The 19,874-nt window shown below is 32.6% G+C and overlaps 3 protein-coding genes across 4 annotated transcripts; all 3 read right to left on the reverse strand.

Moving 5' to 3' along the window:
• Window positions 1-3,690: 3,690 nt before the first annotated feature.
• Window positions 3,691-5,541, reverse strand: LOC125193274 (adenylylsulfatase HINT1-like). Its single transcript, XM_048091044.2, has 5 exons — window positions 5,407-5,541; window positions 5,269-5,326; window positions 4,800-4,889; window positions 4,086-4,203; window positions 3,691-3,947 (listed from the first exon to the last, which is right to left on the reverse strand). The coding sequence occupies exons 1-5, from the start codon at window positions 5,460-5,462 to the stop codon at window positions 3,880-3,882; spliced, it is 390 nt and encodes a 129-aa protein (XP_047947001.1). The 5' UTR covers window positions 5,463-5,541; the 3' UTR covers window positions 3,691-3,879.
• Window positions 5,542-6,569: 1,028 nt separating this feature from the next.
• LOC125192633 (ABSCISIC ACID-INSENSITIVE 5-like protein 2) lies at window positions 6,570-10,132 on the reverse strand. Of its 2 annotated transcripts, none has more exons than XM_048090257.2 (5): window positions 10,056-10,132; window positions 9,706-9,853; window positions 8,507-9,529; window positions 8,351-8,422; window positions 6,570-6,885 (listed from the first exon to the last, which is right to left on the reverse strand). In XM_048090257.2, exons 3-5 carry the CDS (start codon window positions 9,380-9,382, stop codon window positions 6,805-6,807), a joined length of 1,029 nt encoding a protein of 342 aa, XP_047946214.2. In that variant the 5' UTR covers window positions 9,383-9,529; window positions 9,706-9,853; window positions 10,056-10,132; the 3' UTR covers window positions 6,570-6,804. The 2 variants fall into 2 exon arrangements, with proteins under 2 accessions (XP_047946214.2, XP_047946215.2); XM_048090258.2 differs by having other exon boundaries at window positions 9,706-9,814; window positions 10,056-10,116.
• Window positions 10,133-14,220: 4,088 nt separating this feature from the next.
• On the reverse strand, window positions 14,221-15,566 carry LOC125195868 (small ribosomal subunit protein uS5x-like). Its single transcript, XM_048094133.2, has 2 exons — window positions 14,840-15,566; window positions 14,221-14,502 (listed from the first exon to the last, which is right to left on the reverse strand). Exons 1-2 carry the CDS (start codon window positions 15,497-15,499, stop codon window positions 14,347-14,349), a joined length of 816 nt encoding a protein of 271 aa, XP_047950090.1. The 5' UTR covers window positions 15,500-15,566; the 3' UTR covers window positions 14,221-14,346.
• Window positions 15,567-19,874: the final 4,308 nt, after the last annotated feature.

Below are 19,874 nucleotides of genomic sequence, written 5' to 3' on the forward strand. Positions count from 1 at the left end.
CTTGAATGCAATGAAACGCAAGATCGGTTTCGTTATATCTTTTCTTTGTTTATATCATTTGTTTGTTTAATTTTTCTTTGTTTAATATATCTATCTAAGTTATACGTACAAACTTTTTTGTGTTACCTTTTGACCTTAGTTAATTTGAGTTGAAACAATTTTGTAGGGTTTAACCAAAGCAAACGATTTACAAATTTCACCCTTCAAAGAAATAGCATGCGGGAAATTCTTATATTCATTTTTACAAACAATTAATGAAATAAAATGCATGTATTATGTTATTGTGTTCCTTAGTTAGTCTTGCTTCGGTTTAGAATACTGATTAAGAGTCCTAATAAAAAACTAACAAATTAAAACAACTTTTAGAGAAGTGGAAAGACAGAATTGATTGGTGTATTATTCATTTTCGCTATTTTCACAAACTTAAACAACAGAATAATGCATAATTCGTTCATCTTTAATTTCAAAATTATATTCATAAATACACACACGATTCATGTATGTGGTCGATAATTTCAAAATTATATTCATATATACACACACGATTCATGTATGTCATGTATGTGGTATCGACCGTGCATTGCCGACGTCATGTATGTATGCATTATAATACTCTCTTCGTCCCATGAAAATATGTGCACTTTCCATTTTCGTTCGTTCCACAATAATATATGCATTCCATTTTTGAAAAGTTATAGTATCAATTTAATAATATAGGTCTCACTATCCACTAACACTACCTTAACTACCATTCTCCTCATCTCTCATACTTTACCATACCATTCTTCTTCTCTCTCTTACTTTACCAATTTTGTCTTAATTCTCGTGTCATTTCCATTTTCCATATTTTTATGGGACGGAGGGAACATATAATATGATAATTAAAGATAAATCATTCTCCTCCTCTCTCTTACTTTACCATACCATTCTTCTTTTCTCTCTTACTTTACCAATTTTGTCTTAATTTCCGTGTCATTTCCATTGCCCATATTTTTATAGGACGGAGGGAACATATAGTATGATAATTAAAGATAAAGGAAAACCATCACTGATTAAGCCGATGAAGATGTTTCTAGTTTAGGAGTCCCAAGTGAAACACCCACGAACCCCAAGTCGAGGTGTGTTGCCTCAATTTTTAAAAGTTAACACGCTTCCCTTCGCGAAGGACAAACTCATGCCGCCCTAAACAAGATCTTTCAAGAATGTTTGGCCATAGACCAACATATTACTTCATTCGTTCCACCATAAGTAACATGTATTCTTTTTTTTTTTGGACGGCCCACCTTAAGTGGGTCATTTCTTTTCTTTTTTTTTGGCAAAATATAATGCATTTACTATCTCCTATTTCATTTTCTCTTTACTCATCTACTTTATTCTCTAATAATTTATTCTTTCCACTAACTCTTTAAACATCATTTTCTTAAAGCGGGACAGAAGAATTAAAATTTTGATTACACAATTCTCATTATTTAATTAATTCAACTTTATTACTTATAAATGATGTAATTTTTTATATTAAAAATGAAAAAAATTGGTTGTGGTATAATTTCATATATGTGGTTACTAATGTCTGATGTTAAGCTTGATTTGAGAGGACTATAATAGGAATAATAACGTGACAGAGTTATATCATAATTTGGGATCAAGGGGTAGTACAAAATCGTAACATTACACACAAGATCTTCTATTAATAGCTATGTTACATCACATATTATCCACGTCACTCATCTAGTGTGCTGCAATTTTTGATACGACATCATAACACGATACGGACTCGTACAAAATTAACACGACACGAACACACACGTTTGGAATTGGGGTCCTTATAGGTCGACCAATAAGAACACGAAGATAACGGGTTGGGACGGGCCGTGTTTGGGTCGGGTTTGGGTTACACGCTAAGAAAAAAAATAATTATGTTTATTAATTAAAAAATGGTTAAACTTTAATTTTTAGTTATTTTTCTTGTTTAAAATATTATACTTCAGTTTTAATTAATTAATAAAATTATACTTTAATTTTATTAATTAAAAAATATTAATTAAATTTTTATGAATTTTAAGAAAATATTATGCTTAGATTTTATTAAAAATTAATTTTTTAATTATTTAATTTTATTATATAGATTTAATATTACTATACTTTAATTTTATTATTTTGATTAAGAAAATAATTATTTTAATTTGGTAATTTTTTATTTTATCGTGTAATATCATGTTTAAATCGTATAATAACATTATGTTTTAGTCGTTATCATGTCGTGTCAAACTAACTTACTATCATTAACAGAGAGTTGACTTTTTTTTGGGGTACACGATAACACACACGAACCCGACACGAACCCGTTGGTTGGGACACGATAAGAATCCAATGATTTCGGGTTGGGTTGAGTTGGGACACGATTAGGTTGTGTCGATAATGGGTTGACACGATAACGACCCAACACGCACGTTTTGACAGCCCTACACTCATCACATGTATAGGTGCATACGGAAAAAAAGTTATTGGTTAAGACTTCATTAAGCATATTTCTTACTATGAAATTGTTATAATAAAAATATATTACTATATCAAAGGGATATATACACATTAAAAAAATATATCACATAGCAACATATATCAATTATATATTTCATATTATATTTTTTTCTTACTATTAAATTGTTATAATAAAAATATATTACTATATCAAAGGGATATATACATAATAGAAAATATATCACATAGCAAAATTTATCAATTACTATATTTTAAAAATTGGTGTTAAAAATGATCAACTTTGGAAGAATTCTGGGATTTTCCTTAAACTTTAAAAATGGTCTTAAAAGTATATTATTCCACGAAGTCCTAAACTATCGAACGGATCCTAAGATTGATGTCAATTTTACACGGTGGATCATTTTCCAAACCCAATATATCAGCGAGGCATACTTTTATCATGTTAGGCATATATGAATTCAACAATTAGAGCACTGCAACAACATTATTTCTTGTATCATTCATACTAAGCACAATAGATTTCATAGGTAGCCTAATAAGATCAAAATCTACAAAAAAAATTCTAATTGAGTCAAGTTGGAAAAATTGCATACTTTCAAAATTTTATGATTATGAATGCCACTTTCAAATTCGATAGATACCAGAATTCGTGTAAAGTTTAGGGATATTAAGACCAATGTCCAACAATACTTTAATTTGACTTAAAACCATATTTATGTAAGATATTTTTTCATCCAACTTATTTTTTTTTCATCCAACTTATTTTACTTTCTATTCCTCATTATAATATTTTGGTGTTCAGTAGGTGCCTGCTTAATACAGGCTAAAGATATTTTGGTCAATTTTAACAAAATTAATATAAATAAAAGAAAAAATAATTTGGCAGGTACTTCCTCTCAGTTGTGTCCACCATAGGTATATCCGATCACATCATAATACTTGGGATTTGGATCCCCTACTGTGGAGAGAAGCACGGAGATGCTATTTCTCACAATCAAATATTTTATTAATTTTTTAAAATATTTTAATATTATATTTTAGAAATTAATATTTGATTGTTAGGCATCACATCCACTGATGTGCTTCTCTCCACAGTAGGAGATCCAACATCGTAAAACTGGAGATGTATAACCCAGTTGCTATCAGTAACAGAGCAATGCACACTTCTCCCACCACTCAAACAAGGCCGGATCATCAAGAAATGACACTAGATTTAGGCATAACACAAATATCTTTAGGAAAGTGCAAGGTTTTATCTACTTCAATTGTAAGAAGCAGTCACCTTAATAAACTTATTTATGTTCCCACAGTTGAGACAAAAGTGCAGCCAAGGATTGAAAGTGGAGATGATTACACCAACTCGTTGTTCTTACATCCGGCTTAGCCCGGAGGCCAGTTCATTTGTCGTCCGCCAAGAAGATGAATGTGCAGGTGATACACCGATTGACCTGCGCAATACAACCAATGGGCATTCAATAAATTAGATTGATATTAAATACGATCCCATACTTGAAAGATTATATGAACAAACGAGCTCAAAAGTGTTCGAATGCAAATGCAAAAGGTAGAGAGAGGATGGTACTAACATCCATTAGGTCCGTCGTTAATCACAATTCTGAAGCCATCCTTAAGGCCTTCCTGTTTTGCCACAAGCTTCGCTGTGTATAGAAGACGGCCAAGAATCTCACAATGCCTCTCCTCAGCCTACAAGAATTAAATTACATTTTGTTTAAGTTTTGCACGTTTTTACACAGATGACAAGAGTGCATAGTCTTTTACAAGGCCCTAACCAGAGATAACCTAGCTTTCTAGTTTTGCCCAAATTTGGCCCCACCCACAAGGCCTAGTTTACACCTACCTACCTCATCTTTCGTTGAGGGGAGATTCGACCACCAGGAAGACCAGTCTTACAAGATATGCTGGTTATTGATCTATAAGCTTGAGATGTGATCTCTTTATATTGTTTTTATAGGCAAATGAATATAAATTTAAAGGCTGCGTCACGGCGGTGGACTCAAATCAGAGACCTTTGGCCTCGGCCATTACCACACTACCATTAGATCAACTCACACACACTGACATTATCTCTATACTATAGCTTGTGACAAGTTGTAATTTAAGACCATACTAAGTTTTGTTTGCTTTGGGAAAAAGCATTGCAACATTTGCAGCCCGTGTTCAAGAAACTCTATGCTTCAAATGACAAGACGAAACAAAACATATTGTGATGAGATCAGATAAGGAAGTGGTAAATCAAGCAATGCAGCAGCCTGAAAACAGAAATGGAGCGGAATATGTACCGTGGATATTCCAATCAATCCATCCCTGAGTTTAGGGATAATGAGGATGTGAGTAGGCGCTTGTGGAGCTATGTCCCTGAAAGCCAGAACCTGCCAAGGGAAAACACCAGTTTAAAACCAGTACAACTTGTTCACTACAACAAAGCAAATAAAATACTACAATATAAACAGATCAGTTCATGATAAAAGCAACATAATCTAGAAAGTATAGGTAGCTAATACATCGGCATGATTAAGTTTGAAAAGCTAAGCAAAATAAGTCACCCAATTCTAGATCAACTAAGTGACTGGCAAAAGTGTAAATTTCCTTTAAATTAAGCAGCTATAATTTAAAGGTTTAAATTCGAATATAGCATCCATCATAAGCAATTTGATTCTCAAATTTACAATCTCTCACTTAATCCAATGGCATATCAAATTCCCAATTTCAAAAACTGATCTTTATCGTTCTTCAAGCAATAGTAAGAACCTGCTCATCCTCATAGACGATGTTGGCCGGTATTTGCTTGTTGATGATCTTGTCGAATCTGCAGGTTGTAAAAAATGAAGAAAAATTAGTGCAAATACAGACATGAGAGAGAGAGAGGATGGGGTGATAGAGGCGGACATGGTGGGAGAATCTGAGGGAGCGGCAGCAAGAGCAGCCTCCTTTTCCGAAGCCATGAGCCAAGCAAATGACAACTGAAGTGCAGCATTAGAATGACCTAATACTATTTAGAAAGAATTCTTTTTAAGTCGATTAACTTTGCTTGAATGTCATTTATGGTCCATGTCTTTTTAAAATATAGCTATACGCCCTTCACACTCTTGAGAGCATTCACAAGTCACAACAGGGAGCCGTCCAACTGTCGTGTGGGACGGCTTAACGCGGGCGCCGATGGGAAGGGCATGGCCGAGAGCAGGACGGCGCTCTCTCGGCGCCTATTGTGCGCCGAGCGGGAGTCGGCCCGAATTTTTCAATTTTTTTTTATATTTTAATTGAACTCTATATATACAACTCATTGCATTTCATTTTTTTAATATTTGATAAAAATTAATAATTAAAATAAATTAAATTGAAGGACTTTTAGGAGGGCCGTGAGAGAATAGGAGAGTTGTGAGATTGGTTGATGATGTAGCTCAAATTTTAGTATGTCATCTCTCTTGTATCAGGATTAATAATTAAAAAAAAAAAATTCATTTATATTCTTTATTAGATTATTAATTTGATAGATTATCATTTCCTTGGTGCGGGAATTGTAAAAAAAACAGCTCCGCACCCTTCGTCCTATAAAAACAGAGACAACGCGAATGATACAAGAATTAGTGCATAATTCGTAAAGTAAGAGATAAGATGAAAAATATAGTTAAAATAATATTAGTCGATAATGAGATCCATATTATTATTAGTGTTTAATAGTGAATTTTAATGATATTATAAATAAATTGATATATATAGGTAATGAATTGAAGAAAATATTTTATAAATGGAATTAGACTATATCTATGAAACGGATGGAAAAAGGAAAATGTCTCTTTTTTATATGGGTCTGAGTGAGTATATAATAAGTCAGTAACAAATGGATTCATATTATTGAGAGAGAAGTCGATGAGAGAAATGAAAATGAAAGACAATCATAGACTAATGATGATTTAATCTGAAAATAAAGAAGAGGGGGAGGGACGTAAATAAATTTGACAAAAATAGCTCTTTTTAACAGTTGAAAGAGCATTTTGGTTCTGAAAAAAGTCCAAAAGTGCAAAAATCCTTCCAAGAGACGTGTGACGATATTTTAGATAAAGATTCATGATGTTATAAACCACCACAGTTAACAAAGCTTGCCAAAGTTTGTAACACTAAAAATGTACATGAGACATGAAGGTTCAATGGGGCACGAGACAGCCAGCCCAAGGATGTTAGATGAGGGAAACTCACAACTGCTAATCTACCCCGCGGCTCATCCCTCCAACTACTTAACTCCAAACAACTAACAACATTAACTACGTTATAATTATTACACAATCCTCACACGGGAGCTGAGCTCGTTCTACGCAGCTGGTATTTTGGCTCCGGTGGTGGTATGCATGGCAACGCCTTCTCCACTTCCTGCAACACCACACAAGTGCGGAATGGATAAAATTCATCAATAATGTAAGCAAGATTAGGACAAAAACAAAAGCAAACAATTACATGAAAGTCGATCCAAAAGGTCGGTTCAGGAGTCAAAACCAACAGATACTCATGAATACATCCAGTGATCCAGATGAAAACTCTTAAAATAGATGTATGCCAATAGAGATAGATAGTATTGTTTGTGATTATTTGAGCAAAACAGAAAAAGAGATTCCTTAGAGCCTATATTATGCTTTATGTTTGATTATGTACATTATGATCAGATGGCTTAATGGTTCTTAAAGAGTATTCCAATGGGCTTTGAATCAAGATTAATGCCATCATCCAAAGGGAGGTATAACCAGCAAGCAATGATGGTAAATGGATTTGAATATGTAAGATGCAAAAAATTGGAGTAGTTCATACTTCATTGACAATTTCTTTAACTTAGCAGATTTTCGGCAGCATTTGACAAGGAAAGCAACAAGGGCAGCACAAAATTTGGTCTCGAGCCAAATGATAAAACTAACTTTGGATATGAGAATATGCCAACATTTACCATCATAATTACTTCATTTCCCTAAAATGCCCCCTAAAACAAGACGGTGAAGAAAAGGAGTATTTCATTTCAGCAGAGTTCATGTCTTTACCAATGTAAACTAATGAAAGGTGGTAACTAATCTGCACTAACTCACTGCTCATGGATAGACCTGTAAATAATTATTGCATGTAATTATGTGTAATCACCTCATAATAATATACATAAACCCAGGCATTCTTTACATCTGAAACTTCCTTTGAGATAATCTGTTTCAGAAATTTGATCTTACACTGTTTAATCTTTTATACCCTGTTCGGTTTGCAAGATTGTATCTCGGGATTAAATATGTAGTGTGTTTGGTTCATGAGATTCAATCCCATAACTCAATCCTAGATGGATAATCATGGAATAATTAGTCATAGCTAACCCCCTCCAACTAAAATAATCTCACAACTCAATCCTAGATTATATCTTGCTACTAATTTATCTAGGAAACAAACACCATCTTAGTGATAAACAACAAATGCAGACGCTGCTAATCATCACATAGGTGTTGCATAAATTAGCTTCTGTGGAGTATTCAAACAGGAAACACAAACGTAGATGAACATATAATCATGCAGCATATTCATAGTTATCCAGCTACGCCTTGTTGGGTGAGCACATTGAGAGGTATAAATTGATGAGTTTGAGAATGTCGATGCACTCACAAACTAAGAATGATTGATACAACCAAAAGTACTAAACCAGTAGCACCCAAACTCCACATTTTTCTATTAAGGTATAGAAAATCACAAGTGAATGCCAAAATTGCTACAAGTTGAATAGCAATGTAGATCTTTAGATATAGCAAAATGCAATGCAGTTGAAAATAGTTACACCAAAACTTGGGCACAAACATAATTACATAGCACACACCTGCAGTCTCTTGAGCCTTTCATTCTCCTCTTCCAAACGTGAAACCTTGTTCTCCAGTTCATGAGTGTAAGCCTGCAGACCAAAACAATAAAACAATCTAACAGTAAATAATGAAAACAAATTAATATCCACAAACCAAATGTTAGAAAAAGAGACCTGTTTTCTTGCTCGTGATCTGGCCGCAGATTCCCTATTTTTGATCATCCTCTTTTGTCGCCTCTCAACGCTTTTCTCAGCTATATCATCAGGAGCAACCCTTTTACGCCCAGGTGTCTGTGTGTCTGATAAAGTACCCATAAGAGGGGATGAACACATAGTCATTTGAGCATCGGGATAACCAGCATCTATGATAGGATTTCCACCAAGAGTAATAGGCTGTTGGACTGGATGACTAGGCATGAAAGCAGGCAGCATGCCCTGCTGCTGCTGCTGCTGCGGAGGATGCATCGAAGACATCTGATAATTCATCCACTGAGTGTGCTGAGGCAACCCCGTAAGATCAGCCCCACCACCATCACCAACAGAGCTTAAAACCTTATTCCCTCCAACAGACTCAGAGACCACCCCCGCCTTCACCAAGAAATCCTCCAATGTCATCTCCCCAAGCGTGGTTTTCCTATCAAGACTGCTCCTTTTCTGCCCCTGCTGGATGTCCTGCCACACTTCATCCACAGTCTTCTTGCTGAGATCCATCGACAGCATAAGGTTCGATTGCTGATTCAACAACAACCCAGGCGCAGATTGGCCCGGAAGCTGCACGTTAGGCCCGCCATCAACACCTCCTTCCCCAGCCTGATTATTAGCCTCAGCAGTCCATAAAGTCTTAAGAAGCTCATCAAGATTCATACTACTAAGGGGCTTTCCCAGGTCACCCAAATGGTTCTGCACCTCATCAAGAGTGAGGCTATACAGTGATCCCTGTCGAGCCAACGGGTTCGGGTCATGACTCTGAATTTGGGTCTGGGTTTGGGCTTGGCTCAACCCAGTGTTATTACTGCCACCCCCATGAGATCCCATTTTCTGAGCTACCATTAAACTACCCTCTTCTTGCTTTTCCCCTCTTCCTATACAACAATCTAAAATGAAAACTACCCCAAAATTAACGCCAACAGGTATCCTTATTCACAGAAGCAAACGAAGCTATAAATCCCCAGCTATGCATGAAATGCATCACTCAATCTATTCAAGAAAAAAGGAATTTGCAGAGCCCATCAGATTCAGCAATATATCGGCTAAAGAAGTGCAACAAAGATTCAATTTTTCGGGCTCCCCCAATATCATAAGCCGATGAGAATCAAAGAAAATGCGGAAAATTTCGAAATCGAAGTGCAAAACAAACGCATATACACACTCACCTGGAGAAATAAGAGAACCCCCAAAAGCAAGAGATTCTTTTAGTTAGATTTCAGTATCCATGCAGCCAAAATTGTCCAAACCAGCTCGAAAGAAAACCCAGAAACCACGCTGCATAAACCTTAACTCAAAATCTATGGGAGTTTTATTCTGGAACGGACAAAAACAAATTTAACATACGAAAAACAGACCCACATTCTATACTCGTCTCTACACTAAAATTTCTTAATTATCATTTACCTAAAATATAAAAACATTGGAGAAATAAAGTATTAATACTACTCCATATTTTTGTGTTTTGGAGAGATTAAACAAATCAAAGCAATAGTTGATTTATAAAATTCATTGTTACCGGTACTTGTGTCTGAATCACTTGTTTTCTGCTTCAATTTCAAGACTAGTTTCCCTTATTTGGTGTAATGATGTAATAGGAGAGAGGGGTAATAAAATAGGATTTAGAAAAAATCTTGTCCTTGAAAAAAAGTTTAATTATCACTTAATACTTATTTAGAGATTTCCTTTTTATTTAAAAATGGGTTATGATTATTAGTTTAAATTTTAAATTTATTTTTTAAGAAATAAAATAGGAATAATTAAAACATACTTAATATATGTAGGGGAGTGGTCCATTGCTAACTAATCATTTAATTGCTAACTACAACTAATTTAAGGCCATAGGATTTTAGAAAACGTGTGGTCTACAATTTGGCACATGTAATTTTTTCATTTTTATTAATAAAATCAAAAAAGATGCCAAATTAGGATTTTGCATAAAAATGTCAATATAGTGTTTCGAAAATATCAACGCAATGCTTTGAGAATATCAACACAATGCTTTAAGAATGTTAACTCATTGCTTATATTGACATTCTACATGTATTATATTGACATATTTTATATAGTATGTTGACATTCCTGCTTGTACGAAAAAATGAAAAAATTTCAAATTTTTTTTCAAATTTTGACGTCGGAACATATGCATGTATGATATCGTTGGAATCCTTATGAAATTATCTTTAATTTGATATATGTTATATGAATTTAAAGTTTTGGGATTTCTTTTAAAAGTTAGTTATAAATAAACATGTAGTTAATTGACATTAATACCACTATTGATATTTATTGGAATTAATCATATGGCTTTATTGACATTTTTCGTTGATCGTATTGACATTTAGGGATTAATGATCTAAGCCCTTAATTTGAATATCTAATGGCTATTATTTAGTTGTAATTAGCAATTAAGTTATGAGTTAGCAATATAACACTCCCCTAATATATGTATATGTAACAATGACATAATTAAAATTTAATTTTTTTATTTTTTTATTTTTTAATTTTTCAGATCCATAAAACTCATAAGTAATGATTTACGGCAAAACTTATTTTCAATCGAATACTACCATTTTTCTTTTTAGTTTGTTCCATCCAAAATGATCTATTATTATAAGTATAAAATTATTTACCTCTATTTTATTCATTTTTTCTTACTTTATTCTATTCACCTAACCCATAAAATAAAACTGCATAAAATCTCTTGCTGACCAAAGGAGGGATTGTTTTTCTTGAAACGAAGGAGTAGTAATAAAAGCATCTCTAAGATAAAAAAAAGGTAAATTGAGAAGTATATTTCTCATAGACCTCTTCAAAAAGGTAAATACTTTCTCGGTCTCATAGAAATAGACTAATTGGATATTACAGAGTTTTAATGTGTAATTGTTAAGTAAGAAAAAAAAGTAGTTGAAATAATGTAGTTTATGGTGGGGTTCATAAATGATAATGTAAAAGAGAAGGAGAATGAATATGAACTATTTCAATGGGATAGGCGAAAAAAGAAAATGAACCCATTTATATGAGACAGATTAAATATATTTTTTGAAAAAGTAGTAAATTTAAAGGATAAGAGCAATTGAAAAAATATACTCCCTCTGTCACAAAAAAGAGATAAGTTTTACCATTTTGGACCGTCCACCAAAATTAGATTAATTCTATAATGGAAAGTTTCATACACATCATTGTAATTGTGGACCCCACGATCCACTAACACTACTTCTACCGCATTTTTCCTCCGTCTCTTTTACTTTACTAATTACATATTACAAATCATGTAAGTTTATCCATTTTTTTGACTGAAGGAGTATAAAAATAACTATTACATTTATTTAGGATATAAGATTTTAAAAGTTGTATTAAGTGAGTTAAGTAGAAAGAAAATAAAGTTTACCTCCTTCATTCCTGAAAATTTGTCACTTATTTCTATTTTTGTTCATCCCTAAAAATTTGTCACCTTTCACTTTTATCAGTTTTGGTAGTAGATCCAACATTCCACTAACTCATTCTCACTCACATTTTATTATAAAACTAATATAAATGTAGGATCCATATGCCACTAACTTTTTCAACACACTTTCTATTACTATATTTCTTAAAACTCGTGGTCAAAAAAGGTGACAAATTATAAAAGACGGATGGAGTTTACTTAGAAAGTAGAATAAAGTATAGAGATGAAGAGAGAAAGAATGTGCTGCTTTTTGCTAAAATAGTAAAATGACTCGACTACAGTGAGAGAGCCCAAAAAAATTAGGGGTAATTGCTTTTAATGTCACCAACTTTCCATGAATTCCGGTTTTTCCCACGAACTTTAAAAAGTTCGTGTAATGTCATGAACTTTATTGTCGGTTGTCATTTTCCCATGTCAGGTTTTTCGGTCTGATTCAAACTGTTTGTTGCCTATTAAGACAATGTCCAAATTCGTTTATCTTATTATCGTTATCTTCGTCTTTGAAATAGCTTCGCGTGGGTACCTTGTACGTCTCAATCGGAACTCGGATGAAGAAGTTATGACCATTTGATGAAGGATGCGACCTTGTATTATCATAATGGCCATAACTTCTTCATCCGAGTTCCGATTGAGGTGTACAAGGTACCCGCGCGAAACTATTTCAAAGACGAAGATAACGATAGTAAGATAAAAGAATTTAGTCATTGTCTTAATAGGAAACGAACAGTTTGAATTAGACCGGAAAACCTGACATGGGAAAATGGTAACCGACAATAAAGTTCATGGAAAAATTTGGAATTCATGGAAGTTGGTGACTTCAACAGCAGTTACCCCAAAAAATTATGACTCAAACTATAAAACAAAAAAAAAAGATTAGTACTCCCTCCGTCCCAAGGAAGATGACCCCTTCCTTGGGCGGCACAGGATTTTATGCATTTTTATTTTGTGTGTAAAGTGGAGAGAGGAAAGTAGGAGAGATGGAATAAAGTAGAGATAAAGGTGTTTCCAATTTTAGTAATGAGTCATCTTGATTGGGACAAATCAAAAAAGAAAGTGGATCATCTTTAGTGGGACGGAGGGAGTACTGAATTACCTTGAGATAGATAATTGTACCCCTTAAAAATTGAATAAGGTACAGATTTACCTTTTCGTTGAAAATTGAATAATAGTACTAACAATTACAATAGGGGAGGCTTAACGGAGGTCCCAAAGTTGAGATATGACTGCCGACTTTAATAAATTGGATTAACGAGATTGGCATAAAGTTCAATAAATTTACACCATCAAAAGGGAAGAGTATGCATTTTAATTAAATGATTTCATTCAATAACATACCGATGAGAGATATTTTCTAAGATGAAATTGCCTATTATATGGTTCTATACTTTTTGTTTACCAGGTATAAAATTACATTAAAAACTCTTTAGAAATAGTACATGAAGACAGATAAAATAACGAAAAAACTTTATTTTGAAATCCATGAAGACAAAAAAATAATGTCGACAGTGAAATGTAAATGATCACAGGATACGACTTTGTCAGTGGTTAATAGAGAGATACAAAAGGATCAAAATATGAATTTTAATTTAGTTTGAACGAAAAAGAAATTTTAAATTTTATCACCAACCTTTGCATCTCTCAGCAAATGTATTCTCATTAAGGGCATCTGCAATGGGTGGGATTGGCGAGCACTTAGAGCATACCAGCGGATGGTGTATGAGGCTATGAGGGGTTAGGTTAGGTGACGGGTTGTGGTCCATGCACGGTGCCGAGGGGTTAAGGAATGGGTGTGCATCCTGCCTCGAGCAAGAAGGGTTAGGGGATGGGTTGTGGTCCAAGCATGAGAATCAATTGGAGAACTCAGACCAGAACGCTAAGGGGGTGGGGTTTTGGGGGAGATCCTATCATTTCAACATTACATAAAGCTTAAAAGTCATGGTAGCAATTCCACATTAAGTTCTCTTAATGTTTGGTTTGAAATTTTTTTCAAAAAACTGCCAATAATTAGAGTTCAATAGGATTTAAATCAAGAATTTGATAAGTAAAACATCTAACTGGCAAACAGGTAAAAGAATATCACATTATTCGAATAGGACTCATTTAAGATAAATTTCAAAGAAATTTAGACATCATCAAAATGTGGACACCTTAATGAGTCAAGACAGATTATATAGGCAGCCCATGATGCAAATCGATTTAGACTAGACTATTGCTTCCATACAGCACAAGCATAGAATAATTTAAAACTAAATAGATTCCAAGAAAAAGGCAATGTAAAAAATCCTCAGATAAAACAAGTATTTAAAACGATAAGAAGCTTAAACAATCCATCAAAAAACAAAATTAAAACAGCAACTTATCCTCAAGCTTCAACGTCATCCACAACATGGACAATCTTGGCTGTGGGCTTAGCCAAAAGATCAGTGTACTCTTGGAATGGAGACTTGGTGAATCTAGTCTCCCTCCAGAAGTCCGGTGTCAAGAACCCATATGTCTTCAGCAGACAATCAAAAGTTGCCTAAAAATACCAATTCATTTCATCAATATAATGCTAAAACTCCATGAAATATAACACATCAATACAAAAGTATACAGGATTATCAATTTCATATATATGTAAACATATGTACAATGATTGATTAAAGAGCACAAAAAATGCACCATAGCAACAAATAAGATACTATAATAGTGTTAATCCGAATTGGGCGTTTAATGGTATTAAATATGAAATTAGGGATAATCAATTAAATTGGGCGTTTAGTAGTAGTATTAAATATGAAATTAGGGATAATCAATTAAATTGGGCGTTTAGTGGTATTAAATATGAAATTAGGGATAATGAAATGAGAACAGACCTTGACAAAGTTTCCAAGGGTTTTGGTGGATCCACGGGAAGAAGTAAACACATCATCAATTCCAGCGAATTGAAGCACCTTCTTCGGCACACGCGCAGCCACAATACCAGATCCACGGGGAGCAGGCACCATCCTCACAGTCACGGAGCCACACTTCCCGGTGACCTTGCAGGGCACGGTGTGGACCTTCCCGATCTTATTCCCCCAGTATCCCCTCCTCACCGGAATCACAGACAGCTTCGCCAAAATAATGGCGCCGCGGATGGCGGTGGCCACCTCCTTCGAGCACTTGACTCCCAATCCGACGTGGCCGTTGCTATCCCCGACCACCACGAAGGCCTTGAACCTGGTCCTCTGCCCGGCGCGCGTCTGCTTCTGCACAGGCATGATTTTCATCACCTCGTCCTTGAGGGACGGCCCCACCAGGAGGTCGATGATTTGGTACTCCTTGATTGGCAGGGAGTGGAGGTAGATCTGCTCCAGGGATTTGATCTTCCCGTCGCGAACCAATCGCCCCAATTTGGTGCACGGCACCCACTTCTCCTCTTCTGCCTCACGGCGAGGGCGCCGGCCGCGTCCACGACCGCCCCTGTCTCCTCCACGTCCACGACCGCCGAATCCTCGCCCGAAACCACCCCTGTCTCCGCCTCTTTCCGCCATTGTTGCAGTTAGCACTAGATTGAGAGAAAAGAGAGGCGAGTGAATAACAATAGACCGACTGAAACCCTATCTTCGGAGCAAAGAGTTTATATAATGACACATCTAATGGGCTTAGGGTTTAACTAAGAAGCCCATATATTATCTCATTTATGTACAATTATATTTTGGTTGCTTTTCTCATTTATGTTGGCCCAATTATATTTTCGGTTGCTTTTCTCATTTTGGTCCCTCTTCTAAACTTTTATACAAAATCAAGTCCAATTCCTCAATTAAAAAATAAGTATAGTAGTAGTAGTAGTTATTACTACTAATACCTAATACTCCACTATGTAAAGAATTACAATTTGGTTTCATAGTTTTCACCTGTATAAAATTATATATATATAAACTATAAGGGAGTATTATATTACTAATTCAATATTTAATTGCTAATTATAATTAAATAATAGCTTTTGGATATTCAAGCCTAGATTATCAGCCACGCGGAATGTCAATATGATAAAAAAAAATATCAATAAGGGTATTAAGGTAAATTTAAAAAAAATTAATTATAACTAACTTTTGAAAAATATCACATAACATTAAAACTCATATAACTTTCTTGATTTAAATTATTTTTCCACACAACATATATTAAATTAAAGATAATTTCATAAGGATTCTAACGAGCTCTAATTTGCATATATTTCGATGTCAAAATTTGAATTTTTTTTTGAAAATTTGAAATTTTTTCGTACAACAACAAATGTCAACATAGTATATATAAAATATGTAAATATAATACATGTAGAATGTCATTCTTAAAGCAATGTGTTGTTATTTTCAAAACACTATATTGTCATTTTCATCCAAAATCCTAATTTGATAGTAAAAAAATTAATTAATAAAAATAAAAATTATACTCCCTCTGCCCCAGATTAAGAGTCACTTTTTGCCATAAAAGTCCGTCCCAGTTTAAGAGCAACTTTTAGAATTTTTCATATTTGGTCATACAATTTTACCTCATTCTTCATCAAAATTACATAAAAATGTCATTATCTACATTAAAATAAATCAAAATAAAAATCAAAAGTTAAAAGGGACTTACATTCAACCAACTCCACCATCTCACTTCATTTATTACTAATTCTACCATTTCACTTCATTTATTACACACTCTACCATCTCACTTCATTTATTACACACTCCACCATCGCACTTCATTTATTACATACTTCAACTCTTTCTTAATATCCGAGCCATAACAATAAGTGACTCCAAATGTGGGACGGGGGGAGTACATGACAATTTTAAACCACTAGATTTCTAAAATCTTAGGATCTTAAATTAGTAGTTAGCAACTAGAGACTGAGTCCCTATAAACTACATATCTGCAAATCGATAAGAATATTTTTTAAATAACATTACAAGGTCGAAATCAAAACATAAAAAATGATTAATAATAGGGTAATGCTATGTGGCCACATTATGGCTAGCCGTAAAATGACAATCTAGTAAATTTTTTATGTTATGGCTATTAATGATTCAAACACCTCATTTAATGCTCTAATAACTTTACACTATTACCCTTTCTATTTAATTGTAGTTGTTTTTATTGATTTCATTTCTCTAATCTGGTTCTTACGTTTCTTTTTTAGATTCATTCATTTTTTAATTTTCTATTTTATTTTTAAACTATTTTTTATTTTAAGATTAAGTTTTATCTTTTTTTTAAATATTTATCTATTATACCACACTAAAATTGAAATCAATAATAGCTTATAAGTTATGACACGATCATATATCCTATAATATTTTTATCATGTTATATTTTAAAAGTATCGATTATACTATAAACATAGTGTGCATAAAATATAACTTCATAAATCAATATACTAATTATTGTTTTATATACTATGGTATATAGTAGTCGTGTTTACATAATTATCTTTTTCTCTTTAATTTAAACACACTATGTTAGGTTCTAACTTAATTTTATTTTAAAAATTCATTAAATTTTAAATAGACAATATTTTTTGAAAACATAAAATTTCCAATTCCCTGTAAATCTCTACCATCTCCCACTCTCTTACAAATATCAAAATCCTTCCCAGCATTAGTATATTAATCTATGAGCCTATAATATACTACTATTATATTTTGAAAATACGTAATCATATCATAATAGTTTATATATTAATATACTTTCCAATTCCAAGTTGTGATATAATCTAATAATAATAGTAATTAATATTATTATTGTTAATATAGATTATAATATGTGCTACTCCATGATACCGTTAGTCCATTACCATTACCATTACCGTTATTTTAGCTTAGTATTTTACTTATTATTTTACTTTGTACGTAGTAAGATGTTAAAAGTAGTAGTATAAATTAATCACCTACATTCAAAATGAGCTAGTTGATGATCGATGATGGAATTACTTCTAAAACTATGATATTTAGGATTAATTTTATAAATGATTACTAAACTATAGTACTTGTATCAAATTAATTAAAAAAATTTATTTCTATCAAAATTAATACTTATAGTATTCTTTAATGTTTTCTTCTATTTTTTAATTATATTATTACAAATAAAAATTATAATCGTACAAAAAAAATTCAAATTAAATTAAATTGATAAAAACTATTTAGTTACCACACCATTATTTATTCAAAATAATGTAAAAAACATAATATCAACATGGAATTTTATTTGAAGGGACTTCTTTCCGTATTTTGAATTATCTCTCATCTTGGGCATACATGGGCATACATGGGCATACATGGGTGATGGTAGTTGTTACTTTGCCTACATGCAAAGTGCATTACTTTTTATCATGAAGTTGTTGTAATTGTAATTTTAAATAAATCCAATTGCAAATATAATGATTATTGTACTAAATTCAATTGATAAATACTTCAGTAATTCAAATTGAATATAGTATCAATTGAAATTTTAATTATTCAACTAAATGGAGATATAATGAATCTAAGAACGACTAAAACACTAAATTATTTCATTAAATATAAAGATCAATTTAAATTTTTTAATTAATAAATTGAGTCGAAGAGCAATTGAACCTTCAATTGAATTTAAGATAAGTTTGAATTTATAATCATTCAAATAACAAAAAATGGAATAAATGCATTAATATATGATTAATAGATTTCAAGATAATGCTTATTATTAAATATTAATAAATTATGTTATGGTTCAATAATAAAAAACTAAGTAATATTTATTGAACAATATATCATATCATATTTGTAAATCAACATGGAATCAATCTATAATATGTTTAACAAAATTAATAATAAAAGGAAATGAAACTGATGTAGATAAACTACTGCATAATAATTAAAAGTTATAAAAAATATTTAAACATCACAACAACACAAATGTTGTATTTCAAGTAAAAGGGTACAATAGTCCTAATATATTTGATGTTTTTGAGGTAAACTGATTTTGATGAATCAGCAATAACCATACCATATTTTATTAATTTTTAAGCATGTGTCCGGCCATATTATGGCCATTTAGCATCAGTCTTAATGATATCCTCAATAACAAAACATAGCATTATTTGCTCTTTCCGAATCTTCAAGCGAATTACCCTTACTAAACTTTGAACATTGTGTTAGCAATAAACTATCAAACCTCTAAACCTTGGGAAAGAATTGTTTCTAACAATTTTTGTATTTTTCAAAATTTTAAAATTGATAGTTGTTGTCTTAGGTTTGATTCCCTCCTATATTTATAAAATACTTGTTGAGCTTGGCTAGGATCCAAGGAAATTTGGATAAGCCTTATTCTTATGAAGTTATGTGTCTCTATTTCGCACAAGTGATCTTAGAAGCTTGGAGTTGTAATCTCATGACTTATTGAGTCAAAACTGTGTAACATTTATGACCTGAAATATACATCATCTTGTATATTTGCATATATTATTATCATCAGTACCTTATTCAAAATAAGTAGCGGAAATATGTTTTTATACTATAATAAACATGAATAAAAAATATGTTTATATTCTTTAATTAATTTTATGTCTGTTGTATAGCACCCTAATCTAAAATCAAGACTAAATCTCCACCCTTGGATTTTAAAATGAGTGGATGAGATTAAAGCTCACAAAATCTCAATAAATAGTAGACAAAATATCAACAAAAGGGTAATATCGTCATTATGTTATCATGTGATAATTTTCGTGAGTGTTTTTTTATATCAACATTGTGTATTACAAATATCAACAATATGACATTAGAATATCAACACAAGGACAAGAAAATATCAACACATTTTTATTGAGATTGGACATGCATAATATTGAGATTTTGCCTACAATATATTGAGATTTTTTGTTGCATTTGTTGAAAATAGCTGCTT

This window comes from Salvia hispanica, chromosome 4, assembly GCF_029641045.1.
Source record: "Salvia hispanica isolate PSC_SH4W2 chromosome 4, Shi_PSC_v1, whole genome shotgun sequence".
In the NCBI taxonomy this organism is placed as follows: Eukaryota; Viridiplantae; Streptophyta; class Magnoliopsida; order Lamiales; family Lamiaceae; genus Salvia; species Salvia hispanica.

What these genes read in the sequence shown, in the direction of transcription:
- LOC125193274 (XM_048091044.2), bottom strand. Translation starts at nt 5,462, where the DNA reads ATGGCTTCGGAAAAGGAGGCTGCTCTTGCTGCCGCTCCCTCAGATTCT. An exon ending in TCGTCTATGAGGATGAGCAG is followed by an intron (nt 4,890 to 5,268) that starts GTTCTTACTATT and finishes TTCCCTTGGCAG; the next exon opens with GTTCTGGCTTTCAGGGACAT. An exon ending in GATTGATTGGAATATCCACG is followed by an intron (nt 4,204 to 4,799) that starts GTACATATTCCG and finishes TAATTCTTGTAG; the next exon opens with GCTGAGGAGAGGCATTGTGA.
- LOC125192633 (XM_048090257.2), bottom strand. Translation starts at nt 9,382, where the DNA reads ATGGTAGCTCAGAAAATGGGATCTCATGGGGGTGGCAGTAATAACACT. An exon ending in GATCACGAGCAAGAAAACAG is followed by an intron (nt 8,423 to 8,506) that starts GTCTCTTTTTCT and finishes TTTGGTCTGCAG; the next exon opens with GCTTACACTCATGAACTGGA. An exon ending in AAAGGCTCAAGAGACTGCAG is followed by an intron (nt 6,886 to 8,350) that starts GTGTGTGCTATG and finishes GTGGTGTTGCAG; the next exon opens with GAAGTGGAGAAGGCGTTGCC.
- LOC125195868 (XM_048094133.2), bottom strand. Translation starts at nt 15,499, where the DNA reads ATGGCGGAAAGAGGCGGAGACAGGGGTGGTTTCGGGCGAGGATTCGGC. An exon ending in CCCTTGGAAACTTTGTCAAG is followed by an intron (nt 14,503 to 14,839) that starts GTCTGTTCTCAT and finishes TGGTATTTTTAG; the next exon opens with GCAACTTTTGATTGTCTGCT.